Source organism: Mesocricetus auratus, unplaced genomic scaffold (genome assembly GCF_017639785.1).
Source record: "Mesocricetus auratus isolate SY011 unplaced genomic scaffold, BCM_Maur_2.0 Super-Scaffold_100014, whole genome shotgun sequence".
Taxonomy (NCBI): domain Eukaryota; kingdom Metazoa; phylum Chordata; class Mammalia; order Rodentia; family Cricetidae; genus Mesocricetus; species Mesocricetus auratus.
This window is the reverse complement of record NW_024429197.1, coordinates 16,685,475-16,709,888: the sequence shown is the minus strand read 5'-3', so window position 1 is coordinate 16,709,888 and position 24,414 is coordinate 16,685,475. Positions and strand designations below refer to the sequence as shown.

Below are 24,414 nucleotides of genomic sequence, written 5' to 3'. Positions count from 1 at the left end.
AAAAAAAGAAAAGAAGAGAGAAAGAAAGAAAGAAAGAAAGAAAGAAAGAAAGAAAGAAAGAAAGAAAGAAAGAAAAGAATTTTCCAAAGAAAATTTCAGTAAATAGAGCTAGGCTTTGCCAAAATTCAATGACTTTCTTTCACTAATAAACTTAGTCTGGGGAAGGGATAATTCTTGCATAAAATAATATTCTTTCTTTCTAGAACTTCAAACTACAGTTTAAAATTAAGGATTTATCTGTCAATTACTCTGAGTATGTTGAGTCTTAAAAAGGACTACAGCCTACTTTCCAAATCCTACCTCAACTATCAATTCCTACATCTTAGTACCAAGTCTTCTGATGCCATCATGCTGTGGTGCACAGACTGTAAATTATAATTTAATAAACAAGTATTTAATTTCAACATTTAAATAACTTGAAGAAATTTGTAACAGTTTACTCAAGTTTATTTCCCTGTACATTTAGCTGGACAAACCTGCGGTCATATTTCTAAGCTATATGGATTTTAGTTATTGTGATCCCTCTTTTTTTAAATTATTTATTATGCATACACTTTTTTATCTGTGTACATGCTTGTAGCCCAGGAGAAGGCATCAGACCTCATTATAGATGGTTGTGAGCCACCATGTGGTTGCTGGGAATTGAACTCAGGACCTCTGGAAGAACATGCAGTGCTCTTAACCGCTGAGTCATCTCTCCAGCCCTATGACCACTCTTTAAAATATATATATATACCATTCTGAATTTACTTATTAGATCCACTTTCTTACCAAATGTCCATTCTCTTTCTTTCTTTTTATTGTCAAATTTTTATTTCTGTGTTAAGAGTTGGCCTGCCTGTGTATCTATGCACTATGTGTGTGCCTGGTGCCCACAGAGGCCAGATGATAATGTTAGATCCCCTGGGGCTGTAGTTACAGATGATTGTGAGCCACCAAAAGCAGTCAGTGCTCTTAACTGCTGAGCCACAAAGCAATCATTTTTAATCAAAGCAACAATAAGAAAGGAGACAAGACAAACAACACATATACCCAAAAGCAGAAAATTAGTCTAGAGTAAGTATGCAGAGAAGCTGACTCACAGAATGACTCAGCATTCCCTGGGTATTTCTCCAAGAAAACTCCTCTGACTACAGGGGAAACTTGTTTGGAAAGGATACCTATTCTAGTATTATGATTAATGCCTTAGTGCTAAATATCTGTTCATTTGGCACAAGAAATGCCTCATACTCACAAAGTATTGGAAAACTCCAGTCACTTAAAAGAGGATCACTTTGGCATTATAGAAGGTAGCAATACAATCTTTACATTAACAGGAAACAATTTGATGTAGCTTTATTCATTTTGAAAAAGTTATCCAGACTGCTGCATTTAGACCCCTAACTATTTTGGTAATGTTCAGAAGGAATTGAAAAATGAGGTATGGTGCCCACACCTGCAATCCCTGCACTTAGAAGACTGAGGCAGGAGGATCACTGAAAGATTGAGAAAAGCCTAGACTACAGAGGAAGACACTATCTCAAAAGAGGTAGGAGGTTCCTATTACCCCTACCCCAACCCCTTGAAGCAGGATCTCCTTATATAGTTCAGGCTGGCCTGGAACTTGCTATATGTAGACCAGGGTAACTTCAAACTCATCATTTAGCTAAGGCTGGCCTCTTTACTCAAGACCTGTTTCTCCAACAAATAATATTACAAAGTAAACATTAATAAAAGAGAGGAATAGGATGACAGTAAGTAAAGACCAGGCCAAAGACTGCAGCCCAGCAGGGAAAACGCCAAACCCTGTGGTTCCTTGGCTAGCATCCATACCTCACAGTAACTTAAACTAAGCTCCAATGGTCATAAATAGCCCCACCTGTACCGTTCCACAGCCTGTAGCTCATGTAGCCCCCTTAGGCTGACTCTATCCTATGCTTGCAGTGTTTCTAGATGTACTTCTCAAGGTCCTGGCATCTCTAACGTTAGGGGTCTCCATTAAAATTTAGACTTTCCTTTCACAAGAAAACATTTCCATGGGCAGTAGTTCTCCTTTCTTTCTTTCTTTCTTTCTTTCTTTCTTTCTTTCTTTCTTTCTTTCTTTCTCTCTCTCTCTCTCTCTCTCTCTCTCTCTCTCTCTCTCTCTCTCTCTCTGTCTCTCTGTCTCTCTGTCTCTCTCTCTTTCCCTCTTTCCCTCTCTCCCTCTCTAGGGTTCTCTGAGTAGCCCTGGCTGTCCTGGAACTCACTTTGCAGACAAGGCTGGTCTCAAACTCTGAGGTGCCACCCAAGTGTTGGGATTAAAGGTGTGTGCCACCACTGTCAGGCCCTGAGATTTCTCTTTCATGGCATTACTTTCTTTAACAATGTCAGCTGATCTTAATACATCCTTGCATGTATATTTAAACTTGCTCACACTCCTTTCTTCACCATTTTAAGTATCCTTCTGCTCCCTCACTGTAGAACTAAGAACAGTCAGTGGTAATTATGTCACAGCCTGGATGTTACCTGCCTTGAAATTCCCTCCATCAAACAATATAGTCCATTACTTTTTAATTTTTTATATCACTCAAATTTTCAAAACACAAGCAGAATGTGGCCATTTTTTTTTGCCAGAATGACACAAATGAGCTAGATTTAGCCCATTTTTTAATTGGGTGTTTTTTTGGAAGCCTTATAACTAGGTTTCTGGTATCTCCATTTTGGTCCTCCAAAGTCCCTTCAGCATGGCTCATAAGTTCTGCTGATGGCATTCTAGAGCTTTCTGGCCAAAACCTTCCAATATACAGTATATACTATACATTCCCAATCCAAAAGAGAAGATTGGGACAACAACCAGGAAATACTAGACTACAACAAGACCAAAACCCAGTAGGCCAAAAACAAACCCTGCATTCTATGTCCAGCATCTGAGGCATGGGAGGCATCATTCTTCCTATAAACCAATTCCAAGGCCCTAGAACCACATGCTTGGGTTTTTTTTAATCATTATTATTTTTAAATTACAGTTTTATTTTATTACTTTTGTATGTGTGGCGAAGCATGTCATAATGAGTCTGTTTTCTCCTTCTGCCGTGTGAGTTCTAGGGCTCAAACCTGAGTCATCAGCAATCATGCCGGGTGGCAGGAGCCTTTACCCACTGAGCCATCACCCTCCCTCCCTACAAGTACACTTACCACAGCAACAAACCTACTCTTAGTATTCATTTTCTGAATTACTTTTCTTGTGGTTGTGACAAATATCTGCCAAAGGGAATTTAAGAAGTGTTTGTTTCAGTTCACAGATTGAGAGTTGCAATCCACCAGAGCACACAAGTCTTGGTGGCAGGAACATGAAGCATTTGATCACACTATGTCCACAGTCAAGAAAATAATGTTACTATTCAGCTGGCTTCCTCTTTTTTTTTTTCATTCAGTTTGGAACCAGAGTCGGGGTACCACCCACAGTCAAGGTGGGTCTTTCACCTCAGTTAAACCTCTATAAATTGACTGAGAGGCCAGCATGGGACTGATCCAGACCCCCTAAATGTGGGTATCAGTGAGGAGGCTTTGGCAATCTATGAGACCTGAGATACTAGGTCAGTATTTATCCTGGTGTACAAATGGACTTTGGGAGCCCACTCCACATGGAGGGATGCTGTCTCAGCCTGGACACATGGGGGAGAGCCTAAGCCCTGCCAGGGATGATATGATAGACTTTGAAGATCCCCCATGGAAGGCCTCACTCTCCCTGGGGAGTGGAAGGGGAATGGGGTGGGGGGTTGGGAGGGCAGGGAGGAAGGGAGGGAGAGGGAGCTGGAATTGACATGTGAAGCAAGCTTGTTTCTAATTTAAATAAAAAATTATTCTTCAAAAAATGTACTCATATTGTGCATAAAATGTCTCCTGGGTGATTCCAGATTTAGTCAAGATGACAAGGAAGATTAACCAGCATTTCCTACAACATCTGTTCTTTTCGTACTACTGCATCCATTTATTAATACTATTGCATTTACTTTTATAATGGGTTTTGGTTTTTGTTTGAGACAGGGTCTCTCTACATAGCTCTGACTGTTCTGGAACTCACTATGTAGACTACCTGGCCTATCTTACTGCCTCTTCCGCCTAAATTAAAGGTGTGTGCCACCATGCCCAACTATGGCATAAACACATGCGCGCACGCACACGCACACACACACACAGAGTTTGGATAGATGGACAAATAGGTTCTAATAATAATAATTATTTTGTTTTGTTTTGTTTTTTAGAGACAGGATTTCTCTGTGTAGCTTTGTAGACCAGGCTGGCCTGGAACCTACAGAGATCCACCTGCCTCTGCCTCCCAAGTGCTGGGATTAAAGGCGTGCATCACCAATGCCGCTGCCACCACCACCTGGCAAGGGTCTATTTATTTTATACCAACTAAATTCTTTTTCTTCTAAGTGAGATTTCTGCCATTGTAATTTCACCTTTTCTGTTAAAGTATGTTGTTAAGTCATTTTACCTTCCTGGATTTCATCTATACTGGGTTAACTGAACTATTAAATAACCTTAAGAGGTTATTTCCAACATTACTTTCCAAAACTTTTCCTGCCCTCAGAAGAGCTCTATATTACACCATAATCACAACAGTCACATAGTTATTGTCTTAACAACATAAAATGACTCACTGTTCATTTACTTTCAGTTATAATAGAAATATTAGTAACTAGAATGGTAAGTCCAAGAAAAATTGATCCAACATTCATGTTTCCTACATGTTTTGTTACCACTTTTACTTTTTCATTTACTTATTAATTTTAATTTAAAAATGTGGGGGGGTATACTACTACTACCATCATTTAAAGGGAACACTATGAAAATGGTTAAGATTAAGTGGGGAAGAGAAAGAACACAAACATAAATTACCTAACAGCAATACAAAAGACATGCTCACCAGACTTGGACCTTTTTAATATTACCACATGAATAACATGTAAGCTCATGTATAATGGGATAATCTGAAGGAAGACTTCTCTCATCATCCACCGCTGAAGTACACATTTCAAAAACAAATTACCATGTATTTCTGGTCAAAGTGTTACATATTATCATTGTTATTTAACTATATGAGAGACTTACAATTTACTAAGGCAAATACAAACAGCAAATGGCAGCTAGACTTCATGATTCTTACCTGTTCACTCTCCTAGGACATTTGTCTGGTTTAATATCTACCTCATAGAGGTAGACATCAATCTTTGGAATTTCAACTTGAAAACAGTTAGCCAGCAGTTTAATGGGTTTGCCCATAGTGCCATATCCAGGTCTTCTGGGCACTATGAGTAGGGGCTGGGCCCCAATGGGTCCTGTAAAAAGAGAAAAAAAAAAGTGTCATACAGTTAAAAGCCACATCTTGTCAAATAGAACAGGTTAGAACTCTAGGTACAGCTGATAAATGTTAAAATTTAGTTCTGAAAGGTGACATCATCCTTAGCATTTCTATTTCTTTCATCGCATTTTATTCTTATTAAAACCAACTTCGCTGTGGAAGAGACAGACAGAAGAACAATCATCCAAGCTCAAGGAAGCAAGTACATATCAGACTCAGGGAGCATGAGACCAACAGTAAGACAGATTAAAGGAAGATGAAGAACAAAACACTATAAAAGGTAAAGTGGAAGTGGGTAGTGGTGGCGCACGCTTTTAATCCCAGCACTCGGGAGGCAGAGGCAGGCGGATCGCTGTGAGTTCAAGGCCAGCCTGGTCTACAGAGCCCCAAAGCTACACAGAGAAACACTGTACTAGGGAAATGGCTCAGTGGATCAAGTATTTGCTGTGTAAGCATGAGGAACTAGATTTGGTTTGGGGAAACCACATGTAGAAGATGCTGTCCTTGGTTGAAGGCAGAGGCAGGAGGCTCCTGGGACCTGTGTGCCAGACAATCTAGCTAAAACCTTGAGCTTCAGGCTCAGTGAAAACCTGTCTCAAAAAATAAGGTGGAGGGGCTGAAGAGATGGCTAAGAATACTTGTTGATATTATGTCCTTTAATCCTAGCATTCAGGAGGCAGAGGCAGGCGGATCTCTGTGAGTTTGAGGCCAGCCTGGTCTACAGAGCGAGTTCCAGGACAGCCAAGGCTACATAGAGAAACTCAGTCTCAAAATAAATAAATAAATAAATAAATATTAATAAGGCAGAGAAGAGACTAAGAAAAACTTTCTGATATCAACTATTGGCCTCCATATTCTTAGGTATGTTAACTTGCACAAACACATATACACATAAGCATAATACACACACACTAAAATGCAGGGTAGTTGGGTTGGTGTATGGCTGAAATTCCAGCACTTAGGAAGTAGAAACAGAAGGATCAGGAGTTCATGGTCAGCTTGGAGTACACAGTGAGTTAAGAAACTAGCTATCTTGGCTTACATAAGAACTTGTCTCAAAAAAAATGACAGAAAAAGAAAGGAATAATAGTGATCAGATAACAAAATGACAAAAAGTGAATCATTTGAAAATGAATCAACTGACAGTTTCTTTTTAAATTTACTATATGCATTTACTTAGTGTACATTAGTTTACTAGTGTGTGAGAAAGTGTGAGGACAAGCATGTGGAAGTCAGTGAACAACTTTGGAGGAGTTGCCTTCTTCCACTATGTGGGTCCCAGGGACTGCACTGAGCACTTCTGGCTTGCCAGCAAGCACTTTTACTCACTGAATCATTTCACTAACTTACTGGAAGTTCTAAGCAACACTGATTTTATTTTAAATGAAGAAAAAGACCAATGCCAGATTTTTTTAAGGAATCACTAGAAGATGTTACAACTATGACAATAAATCTGACAGAGTGATGAAACAGGTAAATTGCTAGGGAAACACAATTTGCTGACACATAGTTTTAACAAAGAAAACAAAAACTCAGAGACTGATATTGGGGTTCAAGCTGAAGATCAGAAAGGCAAAGCAGCCAGCCACTAGCTTTTACCTCTGCCTCAGACTGAAAGGCGATCCTGTCTCCACCAAGCCTCAGGCTGCTACCTCTCCTCAGCGTGGCTGGAGACAAATTCTCTCATGAGACCCTTTGCTTCTTCCCTTTATACTTCTCAAGTCCTGAATTAAAGGCATGGGATCCCAAGCGCCTCCATTGTGTGAGCTGTCTCTTTCAGACTGGATCAGTTTCATGTAGCTCAGTGTAGCCTGGAACTAACAGAGATCCATTTACCATTGTCTCCTGAGTTCTGGGAATAAAGGTGCCTATAGCTAACTAGTGTGGCTGGCTTTGCATTCTGATACTTCCAGCAATCTATCACCACACACAACAGTATCTCAAATCCCAACAGTTCTCTGCTGGTAGAAATATAAAATGACACAGTACAGTCACTCTGGAAAAACAGGGCAGTGGTTCTGAAAATAATAGTTGAAAACATTGGAGAGGTGGCTTAATGGTTAAGAGGTAGTCACTCTTCCAGGGGAACCAGGTTTGGTTCCCAGCATCCACATGGCAGCGCACTATCCTCTGTAACTCCTGTTCCAGGGGATCTGACATCCTCTTCTGGACTCAACAGAAAGACAGGGGCTGGAGAGATGGCTCAGAGGTTAAGAGTACTGACTGCTCTTCCAGAGGTCTTGAGTTCAATTCCCAGCAACCACATGATGGCTCACAACCATCTACAATTCAACATGGCATCCTCTTCTGGTATGTAGGCTGAACACTGTATATGTAATAAATCGTTTTAAAAAAAAAGAAAGACAGGGTTCCAGTTCAGTTCCCAGCATGCATGGTATGTTGCTCACAACTGCCTATAAGCCAAGCTCCATATGCAAATAAATAAACAAATGTAATTTGTAAACATACAGAGGCAGGAAAATTAGAAGGGATATAATTAAACATAGGTTACAGTTTATATAGGCTTGGGTGGTAGATATATGGGAGTTTATATTTATCCTAAATTCTCTATGATAAAATGTATTAAAGAACAGAAAAAAAGAAAGGCCATTTCCTTTTAGTTCTTTTTTTGGGGGGGGCGGTTTGAGACAGGGTTTCTCTGAGTAGCTTTGGAGCCTATCCTGGCACTCATTCTGTAGCCCAGGCTGGCCTCGAACTCACAGAGATCCCCCTGCCTCTCCCTTCCAAGTGCTGGGATTAAAGGCATGTGCCACCAACACCTGACTCCTTTTTATTCTTAATTTTTTTATTATCCTATTTGCTCATATAAGGATATTAAAACATAGAGCCCAAAGTTTAGCTCTTTTAGTAGATTTTATTTTTTAAAGCAGTTTTAGGCTCATAACAAAACTGATGGAAATTTAGAGATTTCCCATATGACATCTTTCAACATATTCAAAGTCTACCTTGAAATGTTAACACCCTGCACCTTTGTTATAATTGACTCTATAGTGGTAGGTCATTAAGAAGTCAGTTAGGGCTGGTGCGGTGACACACATCTTTAATTCCAGTACTTAAAGGCAAAGGTAGGAGGATCTTTGAGTTTGAGGCCAGCCTGGTCTACAAAGCAAGTTCCGGGGCAGCCAGAGCTGCACAGAGAAACTCTGTCTTGAAAAAAGAAAAAGAAAAAAGAACCAGAATCTTGTCTCTAAAATTCATTCTTTTCATAATTTGACACATTCCCCCTAACATTTTCTCTTTGTGCTTTTAATTCAATCTGACAAAAACCAAAATTTTGTTTCATGATTACATAACTAACACAATTCTACAGTGATTAATGAATAAAACAGTTCTGTCAGTTTATTTACCTTTCTTTCTTTCTTTCTTTCTTTCTCTCTCTCTCTCTCTCTCTCTCTCTCTCTCTCTCTCTCTCTCTCTCTCCCTTTCCTTCCATTTCTTTCTCTCCTTCCTTCCTTCCTTTCTTCCTCCCTCCCTCCCTTCCTCTGTCCCTTCCTTCCTTCCTTTCTTAAGACAAGGTTTCTTTATGTAACAGTCCTGACTGTCCTAGAACTCACTTTGTAGATCAGGTTGACCTCAAACTCACAGAGATCGGCCTACCTCTACCTCCCAAGTACTGGGATGAAATCACCCACACCTTACTCTAATAAAGCCTTTAAGTGCTGGAATTAAAGGTGTGTACTACCACAACAGCCGTAACTATGACTTCTTAATGACTTACCACTCTAAATCTACTATAAATCTATAGATTTTTTATTCATTATTTTTCATTTTTATTTTATGTGTTTGGGCTTTTTGACTATGCACCATGTACATGCAGTGACTGGGAAGACCAAAAGTGGGAGTTGGCTCCCATGGGACTGAAATTACAGACTATTGTGTGATGGGGAATGTCCTTCTGTATATATGTTACTCTTAATGATTGATAATAAAACACTATGGCCAATAGAGGCAGGGAGATAGGCAGGACTAGGAGACGAGGAGAATTCAGGGAAAGGTAGGCAGAGAAAGCCCGCCAAAAGACAACATGTAGCTGCCAAAGGAGTAAGAGGTCTGGGGACCCTTCTTCGGTAAGATAAGACCTCACAGATTTATAGAAACCAGTTAATAATTAAGAGAGAGCTAGCCAGTAAGAAGCCTTAGCCATTTGGCTAACAGTTTTATAATTATCATAGTGTCTGTGTGCTTTATTTGGGGTAGAGGCAGCTGCAGGACCAGGCAGGACAAAGAAAATCCAGCAACAATTGTGAGCCTTCACATGGGTTCTGGGAATCAAACACAGGTCCTCTGTCCACTGAGCGATCTTTCTAGCCCTCAAATGTTTCTATAGCATTCATAGGCTACCTGCTTTACCTGTTTTATGTTTAGGAATTTATACAAAAGGCAGTACTGAATTAGTATCCATAAATCTGTATACTATGTTTCTTTTATAATAAAGAAAACTATAAAAAACTAAACTATCACCTATAAGACTGGTTAAATAACATACAGAAAAAAATTATGGGTAATGTATATACCCATAAATCATTACTGACACACAGATGTAAAAATAATGACTTGATGGGAATACTAATGATACATGCTTTAGTAGGAAAGGCAGGTTAAAAAATAATATGCTAGACAGACAGGCAGATTTTTTTTTTTTCGAGACAGGATTTCTCTGTGGCTTTGGAGGCTGTCCTGGAACTCGCTCTGTAGACCAGGCTGGCCTCGAACTCACAGAGATCTGCCTGCCTCTGCCTCCCGAGTGCTGGGATTAAAGGCGTGTGCCACCAACGCCTGGCTCAGATTTTTTTTTTTAAGGTAAGTCTCTCGCCAGGCGGTCGTGGTACACTCCTTTAATGCCAGTGCTCATGAGGCAGAGGCAGGCGGGTCTCTGTGAGTTCGAGACCAGACTCGTCTACAGAGTTAGTACCAGGACAACCTCCAAAAGCCACAGAGAAACCCTGTCTCGAAAAAAGCCAAAAAAGAAAAGAAAAGTGAGTCTCTCTCTATATTTGCTTTGAGTTGGAGATCCTCCGGCTTTAGCCACTTAGGTGTTAAAATTACAGGCATTCACCACCACAAATGACTATTAGTTTTATGTAGAGGTTAGGATATTATTATAAAATATTATTTTCACATTCATTCATACTTTTAAAAACAATCAGTATATATTTAATATTCTATAGTAAAAAAACATGTCTTTGCTTCAGAAATATGAATGTATTAAGTTCATCTCCAAATTTAACATATGCAGTACCTATGATTTCATACCTTTGAGCTCATGACTAACTAGTATGGAACTTCTGGTAAGCTCTTATTTGCTAATTCCAAGTTCTATTTAGTTATTCATAAACTCATCAAAATAGACAACAGTTATAGTCATATTACCTATACCTAAATAATCTCTTATATAATATAAAACCTGTTAAGGGTTAACTGCCTCACATGTTAATATAGGTGAGAATCTTTTAAGGAATTTTCTCCCTTGAAAAAATTAAGAACAAACATTAAGTGGCTCATTTTGCAATCTATTCATTAACTATTTTTAAAAATCAAATAAATATTATGTGTAACTTATACTGTTAGAATATTTAGAAATCAAGTAGAATAGAGTATCAAAAATAGTATTAAATAAAAATAAAAAGTATATACATTTATTGTGAAATATTTTGCATATTTTCTTCTAAAAATGAGAAAAATCTAAAAATATTTCATTTATTCATGCTTATATTTTATAAATACCTTCTGATTTCCCAAGAATTTGAAAATTATGAAATGAATAAAGTAAGTATCTGGTATAAAATCAATACTTCCAGATTATTTCATTAAACTAATATTCCACACAAAGGTGTGAACCAAACCACAAAATCAACATAAATATAAACTAATATATTATATATAAAAATAAACTATCATATACCAATACCAACTATTTAAGCGAACTATGCCCAAAGAATAAAAGGAAGCAGCACCTATTTATCTTTTCATTCATTTTAACAGTTGGTTAATCAAACTACAAAACTCCACATTTATAATATAAGAGAAAGCATTAATTGTGTGAATTGTGTGACTCAATAGTCTTTTTTTTTAAGCAATCGCTATGTCATTAATATTAACATAGATAATGAAGAAAACCACAGAAACTCCAAATACAGAAAGGCTGTTCATATATCCTAACAGCATAATCATTATGGCTGGAAAACACACAATATTCTTTCTCACATCTGTTCTGTTATGAGTGAAGAATGAGGGTCTATGACTATCCCAGACAACTGAATTAGAAAGTAGGAATGTCTGGTAAGTGCTGTTCATCCCAACACTCTTAGACAAAACAGGTCTAGGAAAGAGTCAGTTGCAAATAAATTGTCTTTTTAGTTTTACTTTCCTGAAAACAGAACTATCACTTTGTTCTTTTTTCTCTTGTATATTAACTATTTAAAACAAACTACCTTTTAAGGCATAAGTGCTATAAAAGTATGTTTCGTTAGATTAGAAAAAAAACACTGACTTCAGTCTGTCTTTCAGGTAGAATAAATATTTTAAAAATTTAGAAACCAAATGAAATTAGAGATCTATATTATAAAGTAAAATAATTTTCAACTGGAATCCAACAACTAAAAGACAATGTGGGAACTCTTCCAGAAACTATTTATGCCCTTTACAGGGCCCCAGGCCTCTTTGTATACTGACGGGCCAGGCCCACAGAACCAAACAAATGCAGTGCTCCCAATGAAAAATATAGCTAACATATATTTAATACCAACTATTTAGGCAAAATTTGCCCAAAGAATAAAAGAGAATAGTATTTATTATCTTTTTATTTATTTTAGCTGTTTTTCACAGCAGCTTTGTTATAGCTGACTAGTTTCTAATTTGATTTTTAAAATAAAAATTGGTTGTATCATAATGACAGACTTGTGGTTACTTTTAAATATCTTCATTATGTTTATAAAACCACATTTTAAGGTTAAATTTTTTGTGCTTTGCTTTCAGTTGTTATTTGAAGTCTTTAAAGTTTTTGACACACAGTCTCATTATATATAGTCCTGGATGACCTGAAACACATGGTATACAAAATACATATATGTAGTCCAATACTCATATGGCAAAAGTAATTTAACTCTTAAAAAGAAGTTTAACAAGATTTCCCCCTTTTTGCAAGATCATATAAAACTACCAGCCATGACAAATCAATTTATCTATTAGTAACTTATGATAAAAATAAATGTTTTGGGGCTGGGTGGTAGTGACACATGCCTTTAATCCCAACAATCAGGAGGCAGAGGCAGGTGGATCTCTGTGAGTTCAAGACTAGCCTGGTCTACAAGAGCTAGTTCCAGGACATCCTCCAAAGCCACGGAGAAACCCTGTCTCGAAAAATCAAAAAAAAAAGTTTTCCCTCCATAGGCATATTCCTCTCCAATGCTAGAGTATGCTAGGAAGGCAATCCATAGCTGAAACTCCCTATCTTCCCACAGATTACTAGGGAATACTTACATTTAAGTGTAATTCCTTTCTGAACAACAGTTGGACTAAACCTCTCACACTGTAAGCCAGCCCCAATTAAATGTTTTCGTTTGTAAGAGTTGCCCTGGTCAGCCAACTCTTTCCTTTTTAGGAGTTGCTAAAGTCTTTGGGATGGGAAAATGATTCAGCTTTTAAGAGTATTTGTTGCAGACAGGCACACCTTTAATCCCAGCACTTGCAGGTGGATCTCTATGAGTTTGAGGCCAGCCTGGTATACAGAGTGAGTTCTAGGACAGGCAGAGCTACATAGAGACCCTTTCTCAAAAAACAAAAACAAACAAACAAACAAAAAGGTCATGGTGTCTCTTTATACCAATACAAACCCTAAAACAGATGGTACTAAATTAGTGGGCTGTATAAGAAAAAACTGAAAAATCTCTTACAAAGATAGGCATGGTGACACACATCTTTAATCTACATAATGAAACCTAGTCTCAAAAATAAAATAAAACCCTTGTAATATTTCAGGTGAATAGGAAAGAAAGGATAAATATTTTTAGTGAGGAATGCTCCATCATAAAATAATTATACTTGTATTTAATGTCCTCTATTGCACTAAATAAATTTAAGATTTCTGTGTATCCACATAACATTCTGTCAGTAAATGATTCCTGAGAATCTTCATACAAAAGAAAAACAGAATTTGAGAGCCCCAAATTTCAGTACTAACCTAACAGACTATTAAAGAGTATCTGTTTTGTTTTATTTTTGTTTGTTTGTTTGTTTGTTTTTGAGACAGTGTTTCTCTGTGTAGCTTTTGAGCCTGTCTTGGAACTCACTCTGTAGACCAGGCTGATCTTGAACTCACAGAGATCCGCCTGCCTCTGCCTCCCAAGCAGTGGGGTTAAAGGCATGTGCCACAATGCCTGGCCCAAAGAACCATTTTTGATTATAGCAATCTTGATCCTGATGCCAGACAAGTCAATCATGAATAACCTTTATTGGAGGATGACTTTTATGTTTCAAGATGACCAAGCATGGCTGATAAACTGTTTTGTTTTAATTTTTGTTTGTTTGTTTGAGACAGGGTTTCACTACGTAGCCCTGGCTGGCCTGGAACTCTCTATGTAGACCAGGCTGACCTCCAACTCAAAGAGATTGAACCATCTCTGCCTTCTGTGTGCTGGAACCAAAGGTGGGAGCCACTATACCATGCTTGTTGATAAATCTTAACTATATCTACCGTTATGTAGAGACTCATCAATTGTTCTATATTCTATCCAAAAGGAAAAGGTAAAATTTACTTTCTTAATCAGGCTTCGCAGCTGACTAGGTGGTCTGATACAACAATTACCTTCTAGGTTGTTTTCAATATTTTCATGTGAAAAACCTAAAGGGAGAATACTTCATTTTGGAGGAAATATCTTCAAAAGTTTTAGGTAGATGATTAACAAAATATTTAATTTCATATTTGGTTTTTCAGACTTGACAATAGGGTAGTTGAGTAAAAATCACATCTCTGGAAATAGACATCTTATAAAGTAAGAAAAGTACAAATAAAATGTAAAATTTAAGAACAAGGAAAAGGCAATCTGGAAATACATAAATTGATAAGAGTCTAAAACTTCAGTATAGACAAATTTTGCTTTTTAGAAAAATATGGAGAGGAGAAAAAAAATGGAACATAGAAGGAAAAATGGTAGAAGCAGAGCAGAAAGAGATTCCATGTAATCAATAAATGCCTTTTTGTATACGTTTGACAATTATGTCACTAATTTTTTTACATTAGTTTTCCTTTTTCTACATTAGTTTTTTTTTTAATTTGGGGACCTTTCAAATTGGCAAGGGGAGATATGAAATTCAGGGATTGTTATAAAATAATAACAAGACAATCCCATAAATATTATAGAAACTATACATTACTGATCTTGTGGATGAAGACAACTTTCAAATTTAGGGAACAAGGGTGATTACTTGGTAAGCAAACCGTTATGTAACACCTATTTCATGTTGCTCTATCAGATACTTTAGAACCGCTGACTTTTTTTCCTTTCTTTTTAAGGACGAGTACTGTCCAGGCTGGCTTCCTTTCTCAAGGCTGCCATTTTTCTTTCCAGAGACTAAACTGTTTTCCTACATTCCAGATTTCCAGGTATGTGACAGCTGCTGCCGTAGGGAACAGAAAATCGGGGGAAATAGTGCCAGCATTCTGAAGATCTACCGTCTCACATAAGTGGTGATACAGACCTAGAGGACCTCTCCAAGCTCCTCAGAAACTACATACCACACTACCACAGACACTGAGAGTCTGCGGATGCAAGCAATGCCATCCCGCACCTGACGGTGCCCGGACACCAATGTCAAACCTGAGCCCATCAGAATACCTTCAGACTACTTTAAGAGGTAGAAAAGGGACTGACTGTCCAGCCTACATGGGACATGCGACCGGGTTAAAAGACAAGTGCAGCCTTTACGTTTCCAAATGGAATTACAAAAGCAAGGGCAAACTCCTCTATATCTGGGGAGAAGCACTCTAGGTGGATGATATCGCGTAGATAAACCCAAACTTAAACCCTCCTGGTAGTTTTGCCAACTCGGTGGCCCCAGGAGAGTAGCTGCCATGCTGTGGCGCTTTGGGCCCGAAAACCAACGTCTCCCTTACGACGCACACTGACAGCACCTGGAATGGGAGAGCAAGGATGCTCAGGGGACAACCGTTGGGTAACGACCCCACCCGCCCCGGCGGCAGCCCCGACTTACCTGCGGAGCCGATTTCCATTCATGGAGCTGGGGGCAGTGCTTCACGAGAGAACTGTGAGGCCACTGAGGCGAGGAAGGGACGCCCTCCGAAAGCTCGGGGCAGAAGAGCCCCGGTCGGGAGACAGCCCGCAGCTAGGTGAGAACAGAAAGAGGCGTGAGGCGAGGACGCTGAAGCCCGGTCCGGAACTTGCGTCGCTCACAGCTGCTGACGCGTGCACCGCTCCCCGAACCGCCCGCCACCGCCGCCACCGCCGGCTCTCGCTCTCCCTGGTCGCCCCCGGAAGCCCGCTCGCGTCAGTTCCGCTCCCCGGACCGTGCCCAGCTCGCAGGGTCCGCAACTCGCCTCGAGCCAGATCTGTGCGGTGACAACCTCCAACCCGGCTTGGTCAACGCGTGGAGGACTCTGGGCGGGCGAGCGGGTGACCGGCCGGGGCGGAGCCGTGAGCGCGCGGCCGCCCTGCACCCGCTGTGCCTGACGGTGACAATCCCGAGCGAGAGGCCAGCCTCCCCCGTGACAGCCTTCCAGGCGGGGACCGCTGCCTGAGGCGACATCGCTGCCAGCCCCGAGGAGCCTACCTGAGGGACAGTCTACCTGAGAGTGACAGATGACCAACCAAGGACATCCTCCCTCCTAGCTCCGCCTGCCACGCCCCACTCGGAGCACAAGTGCTAGGCGGTAGCCACAAGAGATTTCGCTAAGTACCCAAAGTTGCTTTGACAACCTTTTTCTGAGATAGTTAAAAGGAAAATTTTGCCGGGCGGTGGTGGCGCATGCCTTTAATTCCTGCACTTGGGAGGCAGAGGCAGGCGGATCTCTGTGAGTTTGAGGCCAGCCTGGTTCCAGGACAGTCTCCAAAGCCACAGAGAAACCCTGTCTAAAAAAAAAAAAATCAATGTAGTTTTAAAACAGAAGACTAAGAAACAGGACATTACATGAGGAAGGAATTATTTCTATGTTTAAACACTCTCCTAATCCCCTTGAGAACCTAAACTCCTTTCTGGCGATAAAACACCAGGCTAAGCAGCCAAGGCCTTTTCCCTCTGGACCCCTCAAGATTGTTCTAGAATTAAGCTGGTCCGCTTTGTTTCCCCGAACTGGACAGGTGCTTTTCTGCTGAATTGGAGCCTTTGGGTTCCTTTGGCGAGGAATTTTCCTCTTCCTATCCCATGCCAAAACTTCACCTAGGTCATCTCCGGCGGCCTTTACTGGACACTGGTCTACCCGATCTGTAGGATGTGGACTACTTTATGACCTGGCTCCAACCCATCAGAATGTACTCTAAACCGGAGACTAGATCCAGCACATTACCCTGCAAGCAGAACAAAATTGCTTGGCTTAGTGAAACCAGATACTATTCTATGCAGGCTTAGCAGTAATTCATTATTTTCCCTGTGTCTCCATTAACCAGTGATGTTTTAACTTTAAATATGTATGTACAATATTCTTAAAAGAAACTTTATTTTCACTATCCTTTCCCTCCCCATTAAATGAACTTTTGGATTAGCCACTTTATCTCTTTGGGCTTCAGCTTCCTCATCAGAAGACCTGAAAGACCAACATGTACGATGCACAGAAAGCTCAGAAGAAACCTTCCCAAATGTTAATAACAAAAATATTTACTGTGATTACAATTTTGATGCGCTTAATGGACATGCTTACTATGCAATGGAGGGGACTACAAGTCGCATCTGATACAAGGATTTTGACTGTCTTCTTCCTGTTGACTGAAAATGACCTAATGTTTAAAATATCAAATCACCAAATCCATCAGCATGTCTTAAAAGTCAGTCCAGAGCTTGAAGGCATGATCGAAGCCTGAAGAGTAAATCCCAAACTTGTACAAGGACCTATCATATCCTCATCTCTTGATTCTGTGACTACTTCCTTAAATGAATGCAAACTTACCTAGCTTCTTCTAGAAAACACAGTGTGGTCACAAACTGAGTGGTTTTGTTTTATTTTGGATGTGTACTGGTGTTTGGTGCTCACGGAGGACAGAAGAGGGTGTGAGATCTTTGGGACTATAGTCAGTTGTGAGCAGCCATGTGGGTGCTGGTAATAGAACCTGGTCTTTTGGAAGAGCAGCCAGTGATCTTGACCACTGACCTAACTCTCCAATCCCAAGGTAGTGTTGTTTTTGAACACTGAAACAAGAGCTGGGTCCTAAGATTCAATAAAATCTAACAAATGTCTCTGATGTGTTCCTGCCTTCTGCTATGCAGAACCTCACCTCTTTAGAGTAAGCCCATGTGAAAGGTTCATGAATTAAAATTTAAAGCAGGGAGGTGAAAAGGTCTTGGAGATTCTTGCCAATACAAATGTATATGAGGTTTTCCCCTGACCAAATGCCATTTTGAGGTAACATACTTCCAAAGGTCTCAAAGGTTTATGTATCTTATTAACTGCCACAGCTACAATGCCTAGAACAATGATTACTGCTATCCTAGAAGAGCACAGTAAGTTTTTAAAAAAGAAAAGTACATTAAATAACTATTGGATGGATGAATGGATGGATGGGTCGATAGATCGATGGATTGATGGGCTTCAAGGACAGGGCTCAAGAAGCAGTCCAACACCCTAGCTTTATTCCTGATGGCACTGATTGTTCTCAGAATGAGAACTATAAAATACAAAACTCAGATGCAGAGACGTCTGTGTCCCCTGAGCACCTCAGCAGCCACCAGACAATGAAAATTTTCTTTAAATACTATACAAAAAGCATTAACTAGAAAAGTAAAAAAGGGGGCTGGAGAGGTGATTCAGTGGTTAAGAGCACTGATTACTATTCCAGAGGACCTGAGTCCAATTCCCAGCAACCATCTAGTGACTCACAATCGTCTATAATGAGATCTTGATCACTCTTCTTCTAGCCTGCAGATAGACATGTAGGCAGAACACTGTACACATAATAAACAAATAATTTTAAAAAAACAAAAAAGGCAACAAAAATTTTTTTGAGACAAGGTTTCCCTGTATTGCTTTGGAGACTGTCCTGGAACTTACTCTGTAGACCAAGCTGGCCTCGAACTCACAGAGATCCACCTGCCTCTACCTCCCGAGTGCTGGGATTAAAGACATGCTCCACCAACCCCTGGCAAAAGTCAATAAATTTAACCTTAAATCAATAAATTGGACATGAAAACGAAAAACTTTTCCTATCCAAAGTGAAAAGGCAAGCCATGGATTAGGAAAAATTAATTTATATATATACATATACATACACACATATATGATATATATATGCACATACATATCCAACAAAGAACTTGAATTTTATAAGCTTTTATAGCTCAGGACAAACCAAATTTAAAATGAGTAAAATAGACAACAACTTACGCTGGGTATTGGTGGTGCACGCCTTTAATCCCAGCACTCAGGAGGCAGAGGCAGGCAGATCTCTGTGAGTTCCAGGCCAGCCTGGTCTACAAGAGCTAGTTCCAGGGCAGCCTCCAAAGCCACAGAGAAACCCTGTCTTGAAAAAACAAATACACACACACACACACACACACACACACACACACACACGCACGCACGCACGCACGCATGCACACACAACTTAAAGACATCAGGATAGCAAATAGGTACATGGATACATGACAGAAGCCAAAGCAAAGCATAGTGAAATACCAAATACTCAGTGCACTTAAAGGATACAGTGCCCAACTACCCGCTTTAATATGTAGAAAGACCCCAGGGCTTACCAATGAGACTCGGGGACTAAGAATGCTCACTTTCTTCCCAACTATCACTATTCTACTACCCCTAGTGCGTCTATACTCTACTTCCTGTGTTAGATGAAGCAGACTAGAAAAGGATAGCCTCCACTAGCAGTTTCTGCAATAATGACGTGGCACTTGCAGCAAACACAGTATAAAATAGTCTTTAGGAACACACAGAGCCTAGACTGAAGGCTCTTTGCTAATCACCATAAGCCAAGGTATCCACCCAATAGTCCTTACTTGATTCTTTCTTGTTAGACATACTAACCTTCCGAATCCGTATAATTCAAAGGCTAACTCCCATTTAACTCCTGTAAGGGGTCATTTGTGCTTCGCTAGTGGCATGAGAAAATGAGCCAATGATATATGAAGCCTGATTGCTAGGGCATCCAGGGGAAGATTCCCTGGAATCTTCGACAGGGGTGTGGAAATAAGTCCTTCTAACTTCTGTTAGAAATTGTTTTGTTGTCATTTCCTTCCTGGAATTACAGTAGCTATCCTGAGATCATTATATGAGCCAACACCACACAGGATAGCAGAGCAAAAAGTAAATATATAAGAAGCAACCATGTTCTTTGGTGTTAGGTAGCCACTTAACCAACCTAAATCAGAACTCCCTGTCATGTGAAGATATTTTCCTTATCTAAGTAATTCAGTCACAATTTTGTTATATGCAACTGATGAACATGACTACTATGAAGATGCAGATATAAAATACTGTATAAAACGTTTGTCAAGTACTTCAAAGTGGCCCCTCCATTTGTAGTCCAAAGACCTTTTTCCAGACCTCACTGATTCTATTTTCCTCTCTTAAGAAAAAAGCTGCCTGCCTTTGGAAGAGTTCCAGAGGGCTCTCTAGAACAACCCTTAAAAATACTACCAGATCATAGAGAGGCTGCTGTAGTTTAGAACAAGGTGACAGCACGTTCCTAATTGGTAAGTCACAAAGGTTTGAAAAGTCTTGTTGTTTCCTAGGGGAAGCAGTTGCTGGCCATAAATGAAGGACTTCCAGATGCACCCCCACTTTTCCAGCTGCTCCCTCCTGACATTGCTGTGCTCAAGGGTTGCTTCTTTCATGTCCTCTGTGTGTCTTCCCAAGTTTATGAGCCTTCCTCAGGCTACAGACAAAAGAATGCCCGGGAAATGAGGAACAATTTAATATTTTTAAATTTTTATTTATTATGCATAGTTTTTTTATATCTGTGTACATGCTTGTAGCCCAGGAGAAGGCATCAGACCTCATTAAATATGGTTGTGAGCCACCATGTGGTTGCTGGGAATTGAACTCAGGACCTCTGGAAGAACATGCAGTTCTCTTAACCTCTGAGCCATCTCTCCAGCCCACAATTTAATATTCTAATTCAACATTGTTGAAGTAAGCTAGCTGGGCAGTGGTGTCGCTTTTAATCCTAGCACCTGGAAGGCAGAGGCAATGGATCTTGAGTTCAAGGCCAGCCTGGTCTACAGAATGAGTTCCAGGACAGCTAGGGCTACACAGAGAAACCCTGTCTCAAAACAAATGAAAACACAAATATTGAAGTAATAAAGACAGCAGCCTGGGGAAGTATGGTTGAGGTTTACTGTTTTCCGCTGTAACTTTAGCCTCCACACCCATCATAAGACTCTGAGGTCTAAGACAAGAGATATCCACAACGTCCATTACTTCGTCTCATGGTGTATGCTACATCATACATTTTCTAATAAAGTGGAGGGAAAGCTGCTGAACCAGTGTCTCTAGAGAGACACAAAAAAACCTTCAATCAAAATTTGGGACCCCAGGACCAACCAGTCCATGGAAAGTTTGAGAAGCAACCAACTCCCAAACCATTTAAATCTTTCAAAAGAGAAAAACAAAAAACCAAAACAAATCCCTAAAACACTCTTGTGTCTTCCTCATGGTCAATGTTTATCTTATTTCAACCACGAACATGTTCAACCAACCTTAAGCTTTGCTGAAGAAATGGTCACGGCGTCTAGGTGGCTATATCCCACAGGACCCTGACAGGTGGTAACCACAGGCTTAGTGTTATAATTTGCAAAGTCATAACACTTGGCCTCCAGAGGACTGTTAGACCTATTATATGTACACTGTCTGCCAATGATGATTCCTTACTGGGCTCTCTGCCAGAACCATCTTCCCCAGTGTTCAGGCATTACAATGCTCTAGTAGTACAAGCCAGACCTTACAAGCTTGACAACTACGCCATCCACCTAAGGTACAAAACCAAGGAACATGCGCAGTTGGGAATGAAAGTGTTTGAAAAGATAATACCCCAACACTAAGAGGTCTTTCCAACTCTGCCTACCTAGAGGAACATTACATATCAGCTTACTAAAAAGTTCAGGATTCCCAACTACATCCTGTGCACTTTCTTATTTATTTATTGGAGGCAGAGTCTTAACTATGTAGCTCTGACCTGGAGTTCACCATGTAGACCACACTGGCCTTGAGCCAGAGGTCACCTGTCTCTGCCTCCCAAATGCTGGGGTTAAAAGTTTGCACCACCACACCTATTTCAGAATCACTTCTTGGTTTCCTCCTCCATACTCATGATCTCTGGCTCACTTCATTCTCAAATACAACTTTCCTGGTATATTGCCCAAAGATGACAGAATAGAATGTAGTTTCTGTTCCTCAGGGTTCACAGTCCCTGGAGAAAACACGTTTTAACACTAAGTACAGCTAGTTAGGTTCTGTCTGGTGTACCAGCACACACAATCTATAGGCTTGTTAGGGTCAAAATTAGGATTTCTTTTTTTTTCCTCCTAAGAACAAGAATTTGAAAGTGATGGTGGTGTTATCTGATGGACGTGTAAAGTCTAATCTCAGTTTTATCATTTTCCCAATACTCAAATTTTTGAGTACTAGAGAATGGCCACTTATATTGTGAGATTCAAGATAAGTTGGGAAATAGGATGATGTAACATGAGTAAGGGTGGCTGGGACTCCCTTTCTGGTCTATTTTTCTCCTAGTTTGTTAATCCAGTCCAAAATAAGTTACCAATTTATAGAGTGGTGACCTGGCTGTCACCTCATTCCTGCTTCTTCTCCTCAAGGGCTTTCTCTTTTTCTAGGCTGTCTCCCTCATGTCTGTGGCTTTTTTAACCCAGCATGACTCCAGTACTTTCAACAGTAGTTTCCTATTTTGCCTAAGCAATCTAAGGGTGTGTTTATTAGAAACCTTAACTTTATTCCTAACTGGGATCTCAAAACTCGAAGGCTGGCATGGTGCTGTGGGCTTCGAATTCCAGGACACAGGAGGTAGAGCGGGAACTGTGAGTTTGAGGGTCACCAGGGACATGTAACAAGATCCTAGAAGAAAACTCTTTGTGTACCAGGCGAATTATCGCCCATCAGGAGATGTACCATATTCCTTCAATAGTCTCGCTGATGCCATTTGATAAGAATATCTCAGTATACTCACATCCAAGTAGAGACATAAGCTCTATCTAGATTCTACTACTACATTCTCCCATCAGTCATGGTGTCCTATTCATTTTACAATCTGCCCTTTCCTTTCCATCTCCACTGCTACAGCTTTGGTCCGGCCACTTGTAATCTGTTCAGGAAGACTTTGTGATCAATGATCTCCCCAAGAACTTTTAAAACTGCCTGTCTTTATCAGTTTTGAACTATGCCTACCTTCTCCCACAACACTTCTAGCACAGTTTTGCATGTTTGTGAAATGAATACACAGAGACCTCATGAAATACTATTGTATGTCATTCTATTATTCTCTCTCAAATCTATCAGAGATGTAATTAATCCCAACAGTTTATTTTCCTGGTAGGGGAAAAAAAAAACAGAGACGGCACTTTAGAAACAAAAGCCACTGTTGTCTTTATAAAACACAGAATTGTGCTGCTGCTGTTGCTTGCTTGAGAAGGAACTGTACATTACAGCTGCTGGGATAATTTCACAATGGACAGGACAAGGTACAGCTCAAAGCAGGACACAAACACAAGTCTCAATGGGAAACAAATGCAAACAAGTACACAGCTGCGGGGCTCCAGGGACATTTCCCCATCCATGCTGGACTTGAGAGGAATAAAAAGTTTAGAAAATAAAGTGAAACCCAGAGTAGTCACACATGCCCACCACATGGCTGCTAAGTGCAACATCATACACCAATCAGGTTGGACTATGTGCACAGGAAGTCATTTCATTTTTCCTTATTGCTATGACACCAGAGGACTCAGTGCATTGAGACACATTGTCATTACTTACACGATTCTTGGAGACTTTCTGATTTCCCTTTTTAAGGAAGGAAATCTACCTTCCTTACATTATTCTGTTTTGTTTTGAGCCCATTCTTTCCATTCCCGTTCCTGGGCTATCGTACAGCAGCCAGAGGTTCTAAGTCAGTAGGAGCAGAGTAAGGGGAGAGCACCAACCCAGCCTCTCTCCTGGCTCAGGGAGAAGGCAAGTCCTAGTAAGTGGGGAGAAAGAGAAAACCAGAGAATCCCCCTTTCCCAGTCTGCTTAGAAGGCCAAGTAGCAAAGACTGCCTTGCATGTCCCTGCCATGATCCCTGCCCAAGGAAGGCATCTTAACTACCATCTTGGGTTATCCAAAGCCCAGTAAATTAAAAAAAAACAGAACAAAACCTTTCCTGACATTAGTTTCTAAAACTGCCTTTTGGCTAGGTGAAAGGTGACTCTTCTACCCGGAAAGGGGAGAAACTTCATCCTCCTTTGTGATGTCTGATGCCAGATCTACAACTCTGAGCAGCCTTATAGACATTCCATGGGCCAGCAAAGAAAACTGTGTCCCTGGCATCATTCACATAATTCTGGTAGAATAAGAAAACTGTCCAAAAACATTGCTGCTCAGCCAAAGAAGAAGCCATTGAGAAACTCTGCTGCAGTTGAGAACTAGATTTTGAGTAGTTTCAAACTTTTAGGTTAGTTATGTTCAACTTTAGTCATATTCTAAGCATTAAGTTCCCAGTAACAGTAGCTCCAGGCCTATCCCAAGTGGCTGGCAATAATAGCACCTCAACCAATGGTCACACTGGACAGAATAAAAGCAGCATTCTCCTTTACCACCTCTCATCCAATCACTCTCCATTACCTTTTTACTCTTTTTTTCTACACCCATCCTCTAGCTGGCTATTCTTTAATACCCAACTACTTCAA

At 40.2% G+C, this 24,414-nt stretch overlaps 1 protein-coding gene across 2 annotated transcripts in view; it reads right to left on the bottom strand.

Moving 5' to 3' along the window:
* The window catches only part of Ago3 (argonaute RISC catalytic component 3), an 87,833-nt gene extending 71,923 nt beyond the window's left edge, over positions 1-15,910 (bottom strand). Inside the window, exons 1-2 of one of the 2 annotated variants that reach the window (XM_040756634.1) lie at positions 15,557-15,910; positions 5,132-5,303 (exon numbers count right to left, since the gene is read on the bottom strand). In XM_040756634.1, the coding sequence (XP_040612568.1) occupies positions 5,132-5,303; positions 15,557-15,575 (191 nt within the window). In that variant the 5' untranslated portion in view covers positions 15,576-15,910. Of the gene's footprint in view, positions 1-5,131; positions 5,304-15,556 lie in introns of those variants that run through there. The other variant, XM_040756635.1, reaches the window with a different exon arrangement.
* Positions 15,911-24,414: the final 8,504 nt, after the last annotated feature.